This window comes from Nerophis lumbriciformis, linkage group LG13 (assembly GCF_033978685.3).
Source record: "Nerophis lumbriciformis linkage group LG13, RoL_Nlum_v2.1, whole genome shotgun sequence".
NCBI lineage: Eukaryota > Metazoa > Chordata > Actinopteri > Syngnathiformes > Syngnathidae > Nerophis > Nerophis lumbriciformis.
In genome coordinates, this window is record NC_084560.2 from 20500293 (window position 1) to 20507920 (window position 7628).

General features: G+C 42.9%; 1 protein-coding gene across 1 annotated transcript; it reads left to right on the forward strand.

Moving 5' to 3' along the window:
* The first annotated feature begins 1816 nt into the window (after positions 1–1816).
* nr4a2a (nuclear receptor subfamily 4, group A, member 2a) lies at positions 1817–7627 on the forward strand. The gene is made up of 8 exons (XM_061970621.1): positions 1817–1933; positions 1997–2061; positions 2234–3108; positions 4156–4285; positions 4374–4537; positions 4723–4925; positions 5040–5218; positions 7241–7627. Exons 3-8 carry the CDS (start codon positions 2236–2238, stop codon positions 7495–7497), a joined length of 1806 nt encoding a protein of 601 aa, XP_061826605.1. The 5' UTR covers positions 1817–1933; positions 1997–2061; positions 2234–2235; the 3' UTR covers positions 7498–7627.
* Position 7628: the final 1 nt, after the last annotated feature.

Below are 7628 nucleotides of genomic sequence, written 5' to 3' on the forward strand. Positions count from 1 at the left end.
TCATATCCAACAATTGTGACAAGAACTTTTTACTGTCAACTGAGTTTTGTTTTTTAATGATTTCTGCTGGTGGTGTGCCTCTGGATATTTTCAACGCAAAAAAATGGGCCTTGGCTCAAAAAAGGTTGAAAAACACTGATCTAGAAAGATACAAATAATTGCTATTGTGACATCTAGTGCAGTGTTTTTCAAACTTTTTTGAGCCAAGGCACATTTTTTGCGTTGAAAAAATCCGGAGGCACACCACCAGCAGAAATCATAAACTTAGTTGACAGTAAAAAGTTATTGTTGCAATTGTTGGATATGACTTTAAACCATAACCAACCATGCATAACTATAGCTCTTATCTCAAAGTAGGTGTACTGTCACCACCTGTCACATCACGCCCTGACTTATTTGGAGTTTTTTGCTGTTTTCCTGTGTGTAGTGTTTTAGTTCTTGTCTTGCGCTCCTATTTTGGTGGATTTTTCTCTTTTTTTGGTATTTTCCTGTAGCAGTTTCATGTCTTATATTTCCCGCATCTACTTTGTTTTAGCAATGAAGAATATTTCAGTTGTTTTTATCCTTCTTTGTGGGGACATTGTTGATAGTCATGTCATGTTCGGATGTACATTGTGGACGCCGTCTTTGCTCCACAGTAAGTCTTTGCTGTCGTCCAGCATTCTGTTTTTGTTTACTTTGTAGCCAGTTCAGTTTTACTTTCGTTCTGCATCGCCTTCCCTAAGCTTCAATGCCTTTTCTTCGCGGCACTCACCTTTTGTTTCTTTTTGGTTTAAGCATAAGACACCTTTTTACCTGCCTTTACAAAGCAATTAGCTACCGGCTGCCACCTACTGATATGGAAGAGTATTACACGGCTACTCTGCCGAGCTCTGGACAGCACCGACACTCAACAACAACACATCATTTGCAGACTATAATTACTGGTTTGCAAAAAATGTTTTTAACCCAAATATGTGAATTTAGATAATCTCCCACGGCACACCAGACTGTATCTCACGGCACACTAGTGTGCCGCGGCACAGTGGTTGAAAAACACTGATCTAGTGGACACATTTAGAACAGCAGTTTCTTTCATTCCAAAATTTCGGCTCATTTGTATACTTAGCAAACTCATCCCGCGGGCCGAAAAAAAACTTGTTCTTATATTTGACCCCCCTTGGTTTAGTATATTTTGACCTACATTGTATTGGTGTTACCATCTTTAATGCACAAAATATATCAAAGTGGCCCCCCGCATCCTCGTCCTTCTGTGCGTGGGGCCCTGACTGGAAAAAATGTTAATAGAGAGAATAGAGAGATGAGAAAAATGTCATACTGTAGTTTATTTTCTACAATATGGCTGCAACTTGAGTATAAGTACAACCAAGTATGTTGACCACATCCACTGCATTGCATGAGTAAATACAAGTAAATCCAAAACACAAGAAGTGTGCACCAAAGTAAACCTTCCAGCATGACTTTGCACGTCCCAGTCCGTGTTGAGTCCCCTTAAATCCTCTTCAAACCGATCCCTAGCCGCCTTTATCCTCCACTACATCTCCTCTCCAGGTCCATGTGGGAAGCGCCACGGATCACATATAGCACCAGACAAACACGCAAGGGGGTGGGGGGGCCCCCACGCGTGCACAAGACCACCCGCCCCCTTCCCCCATTTTTCGCTCCCTCCCACCTCGCGCCCCCATTGGCCCGCTTGGGTGTTGACGCCGATGACGTCACGGGGGAGAAACACGTGGGCCAGGGGCATCCGGAGCGCGCATAAACAAAAAGACACATTGGCGCGGAGTGGCTAGTCCAGACTAGTGGTGTCCTCTATCTGTCTCTCTTTTTTTTTTTTTAGGATTTGGAGCTTCTTTCTTATTTTTTATTTTTTATTTTTCATATGAATGCTTATTGCATGGATTAAACACCCCAAAACTGGATGCGAAAAGAGGTAAATTTTTACTTTTTTTTTTTTTTTTTTGTGCATGGTGATTATTGTGGTGTTTTCTGACAGGGGAAGAGTCCAAGTCCTTGCCCGTTCCTCGTTTCAAGCGTGAGCCCACCACAGCCACAATTGAGGTAAAAGAAAAAAAAAAAGAAAAAAAACTTTTCTCCACATTTTTGTCTTTTTTTTTTAGTGAAAAAAAATAACTAAAAAATAAAAACTTTGCTCCATATTTTTTTATGATTTTTTTTTTTTAATTCTCCATACATGCAAAGCCTGACCCAAAAAACCTGCTCCATGTTGCAGCCATGCCCTGCGTCCAGGCTCAGTATGGATCATCACCCCAAGGCGCCAGCCCCGCGTCCCAGAGCTACAGCTACCACAGCGCGGGAGAGTACAGCTGCGACTTCCTCACGCCGGAGTTCGTGAAGTTCAGCATGGACTTGACCAACACCGAGATCACGGCCACCACCTCCCTGCCCAGCTTCAGCACCTTCATGGACAACTACAACGCGGGCTACGACGTCAAGCCGCCCTGCCTCTACCAGATGCCGCACGCCGGGGACCAGTCGTCCATCAAGGTGGAGGACGTCCAGATGCACGCCTACCACCATCACCACCACCATCACCACCACCAGCAGGGCCACCTGCCGGCCCAGTCCGACGACATGATGCCCCACGCCGGGCCCGTGTACTTCAAACCGGCGTCGCCGCACGCCCCCAACACGCCCAACTTCCAGGTGCAGCCGGGCTCCATGTGGGAGGACCCGGGCTCCTTGCACAGCTTCCACCACAACTACATGATGGAGCAGCAGCGCAAGAACCCGGCCGTGTCGCGGCTCTCGCTCTTCTCCTTCAAGCAATCGCCGCCCGGCACGCCCGTGTCCAGCTGCCAGATGCGCTTCGACGGCCCGCTCCACGTCTCCATGAGCCACGAGGGTCCGGCCGCGGCGGCGGCGCAGAGCTTCGCGGTGCCGAGCGCGCTCCGCAAGCAGGCCGGACTGGCCTTCCCGCACTCGCTGCAGCTGGGCCACGCACACCCGCTGGCGGACTCCCAGGCGCCGTCGCCGCCCTCCCGGGGCTCGCCCTCCAACGAGGGCCTGTGCGCAGTGTGCGGGGACAACGCGGCCTGCCAGCACTACGGGGTTCGAACCTGCGAGGGCTGCAAGGGATTTTTCAAGGTGCGCAATTACGCGGTGTGAGACCGTGCATTCGTTTCGCCCGGAGCCAAAACATGTTTATTAAGGAGGACACCATGCGTAAATGAGGGGCGGCATAGACATTGGGTTCCAGGTTCGATTCCCTGGTCCCTGCTGTCGTGTCCTTGGGCAAGGCACTTTGCCCACCTTTCTCCCAGTGCCACCCACACTGGGTTTAAATGTAACTTATTGGGTTTCACTATGTAAAGCGCTTTGAGTCACGAGAGAAAAGCGCTATATAAATATAATTCACTTCACTAAACTTAAAAAATCAGAAGTATTTATTCCCTATTGGATACAATTCTAATACAATTTGTCTTATAGTAGCATTCAATATATATATATATATATATATATATATATATATATATATATATATATATATATATATATATATATATATATAGGTGGCGATTTGTCCAGGGTGTACCCCGCCTTCCGCCCGATTGTAGCTGAGATAGGCTCCAGCGCCCCCGCAACCCCAAAAGGGAATAAGCGGTAGAAAATGGATGGATGTATATATATATATATATATATATATATATATATATATATATATATATATATATATATATATATATATATGTATGTATGTATGTATGTATGTATGTATGTATGTATGTATGTATGTATATATGTATATATGTGTGTATGTATGTAATTATGAATGTTTGTATATATACATATGTATATGTACACTCTTTTTTTGCAGTGTATATGTGGTTGCGTGTGTGTGTGTGTGTGTGTGTGTGGGTATTCTTGTATTTATACCCTTCTTGAGACATCAACAAGGGAAAAAGTACCTTCGGGTGAACAAGTTAGGACATAAATCATGGTCCCAATACGGAAAACCATTGCATCTAATAGAGAGCCAAATATACTAGAGTCCGTGAACATTGCTCCAAAGTCAGGATTTTTTGGTTGATTATATTACAATGTATGAATATGCAATGAGGTGTCTGCTTCCAGGCCTCGAATTTCACTTCTTTTTTTTCTTTTTTTTTTTGCTTCTTAATTTCCCTCCTGCAGCGCACCGTGCAGAAAAACGCCAAATACGTCTGCTTGGCGAATAAAAACTGTCCTGTGGACAAACGCCGGAGGAACCGGTGCCAGTTCTGCAGGTTCCAGAAGTGCCTGGTGGTGGGGATGGTGCGAGAAGGTAAGGCCCCGCGCGCGCTTTTTGCGCATTTCACACAAAAAAAGTTAACTTTGCATGTTTTTTTTTCTTTTTCTTTTTTTTTTTTTAGTGGTGAGGACGGATAATCTGAAAGGTCGAAGAGGACGTCTGCCGTCCAAGCCTAAAAGCCCCCAGGAGCCCTCGCCCCCGTCCCCGCCTGTCAGCCTCATCAGCGCACTGGTTCGGGCCCATGTGGACTCCAACCCGTCCATGTCGGCACTGGACTACTCCAGAGTGAGTCCGGCATTTATTCCACATAATGAACTGTACATGCGCTTCTGTGGCCGGTAATTTACGTCCAAGTGAAGAATTTAATAATAATAAAAAAAAAAAGTTTTAATGGCCCGACGTTGCAATTTCACGGCTTATATATTTTGAAGGGGTCTTTTTCATTAAGCGCGGCCGTGATTGAATTCCAGTTCCAGGCCAACCCGGACTACCACATGAGCGGCGACAACACGCAGCACATCCAGCAGTTCTACGACCTTCTGACGGGATCCATGGAGATCATCCGCGGGTGGGCGGAAAAGATCCCGGGTTTCTGCGAGCTGCTCAAGCAGGACCAGGACCTCCTGTTCGAGTCCGCCTTCCTGGAGCTCTTCGTCCTGAGGCTCGCGTACCGGTACGGTAACGTCCACCCTTCACGCCCCACTGCGTCACGACGATGATTGTTATTAATAGCAATTAGAAAGTGCCGTCTCCTTTATCGCGTCATTAAAAGGGCTTCTAATTGCAGGTCCAACCCGGTGGAGGGGAAATTAATTTTCTGCAACGGCGTCGTGCTGCACAGGCTGCAGTGCGTGCGTGGATTCGGCGAGTGGGTGGACGCCATCGTGGAGTTTTCTTCCAACTTGCAGGGCATGAACATTGACATATCTGCCTTCTCCTGCATCGCCGCGCTCGCCATGGTCACAGGTATGGATGCGTCATATTTACGCACGACGCACCTGGATAATAATGCGCAATTTGTAAATAAAAAAACGTTAATGCAGTGCATAATCTCATCAGGTATGGTCACGTGGGTAACAATACATATAAGTAAAGGTAAACATTATACTGTTACATGTTATTATAGTGCACAATATAAAGTATGGTCACATATGTAAAATAATAATGCGCAATATGAAGTGTGGAATAATGACTAGGTGCAATAAAACGTATTGTCACATGTATACACAATATAAAGTATGATTGCATGAACGTACAGTAATGATGCACAACATGTGTCTGAAGCATAGTCACACATGTCAAATAATAATGTGCAATATGAAGTGTGGAATAATGACAACGTGCAATCAAACTTATGCACAATATAATGTATGATTGCAATACAACTTATTAGTATGAGTGCATGAACGTACAGTAATGATGCACAACATGTGTCTGAAGCATAGTCACACGTAAAATAACATGGAGTGTGGAATAATGACAACGTGCAAACAAACTTATGCACATGCATGCGCAATATAAAGGTATGGTTGCATAATGATGCACAATATGTGTCTGAAGTATAAATAGTAAAGTGCAATATTAAGTATTGTCACACGTATGATAGTAATATTGCACAATTTAAAGTATGGTCACAAGTGATGACATTAATGCACACTATAAGGTATTTATGCACATGCATAATCACAATAATGCACTTTATCAAATATTGTCCAATGTACTATGACGGTAATATTGCACAAAAAAAAGCATGCATGGTCACGTGCACGATAATAATAATAGTAATAATACACATACACAATATAAAGTATTATCACAAGTATGATAATGCACAATATGCAGTATGGTCACCTATATGATGGTATTGTAATGCGCAATATAAGGTATTCCTGCACATGCATAATCACAATAATGCACTTTATCAATTATTGTCCAAGGGATGGTCACAAGTGATCATATTAATGCACAATATAAGGTATTTTTGCACATGCATAATCACAATAATGCACTTTATCAAATATTATCCAAGGGATGGTCACAAGTGATCATATTAATGCACAATATAAGGTATTTTTGCACATGCATAATCACAATAATGCACGTTAATTAATGCACTTTATCAAATATTGTCCAATGTACGATGACGGTAATTTTACACAAAAAAAAAGTATGCATGGTCACGTGCACGATAATAATTATACACAATGTCAAGTATTGTCACAAGTATGATGATGCACAATATAAAGTATGGTCACATACATGATGGCACTATAATGTGCAATATATATAATCATAACAATGCACTTTATCAAATATTGTCCAATGCACGATGACGGTAATATCGCACCAAAAGCATGCATGGTCACGTGCACGATAATAATAATTCAAATAATACGCAATATGAAGTATGATAATGCACGATATACAGTGTGGCCATGGTTTTATAATGCGCAATAGAAGGTATTTCTGCACATGCATAATCACAATAATGCACTTTATCAAATATCGTCCAATGCACGATGACGGTAATATTGCACCAAAAGCATGCATGGTCACGTCCACGATAATAATAATACTATTAATAATAATGCACAATATGAAGTATTGTCACGAGTGTGATAATGCACGATATATAGTGTGTTCATGGTTTTATAATGCGCAATAGAAGGTGTTCCAACACATGCATGATCATAATAATAATACATATAAGGTAATTTTTCACATGCATGATAATAATAATAATAATAATACATATAAGGTAATTTTGCACGTATGATGACAACAATCATGCACACTCGAAAGTATGATAATATTAATGCGCAATATTAAATATGGTCACATGCATTTCAATGCATGGTCACATAATAACAATAATGTTCTGCACATGCATATTAATAATATTAGCGCTCAATATAAATGATGGTCATATTTAAAGTATGCATAGTGACGTGGGTGATAATAATCCCGCGCGTTTTGCAAACGTTGCAGAGAGACACGGCCTGAGGGAGCCCAAGCGCGTGGAGGAGCTGCAGAACAAGATCATCAACTGCCTGAAAGACCAAGTGACTTTCACCAGCGGCGGCCTGAGCCGACCGAACTATTTGTCCAAACTCCTGGGCAAGCTGCCCGAACTGCGCACGCTGTGCACGCAAGGTCTGCAGCGCATCTTTTACCTCAAACTAGAAGACATAGTGCCTCCGCCCGCCATCATTGACAAACTTTTCCTCGACACGCTCCCGTTCTGATTGGGGCCGACACGAGACGAGAACTTCTTCCACATTATATACATATAAATATATCTACATTGGGAAAAAAAACAAAAACATTTTGTTAACTTATTATTTATCAAGGGAGGTGTTTTATTTTCACCATCACC

Excerpts from the sequence above, each read along its gene's own strand:
- nr4a2a (XM_061970621.1), top strand. The coding sequence starts at position 2,236 with ATGCCCTGCGTCCAGGCTCAGTATGGATCATCACCCCAAGGCGCCAGC. Across the intron at positions 3,109-4,155 it reads GCTGCAAGGGATTTTTCAAG|CGCACCGTGCAGAAAAACGC; the intron begins GTGCGCAATTAC and ends TCCCTCCTGCAG. Across the intron at positions 4,538-4,722 it reads CGGCACTGGACTACTCCAGA|TTCCAGGCCAACCCGGACTA; the intron begins GTGAGTCCGGCA and ends ATTGAATTCCAG.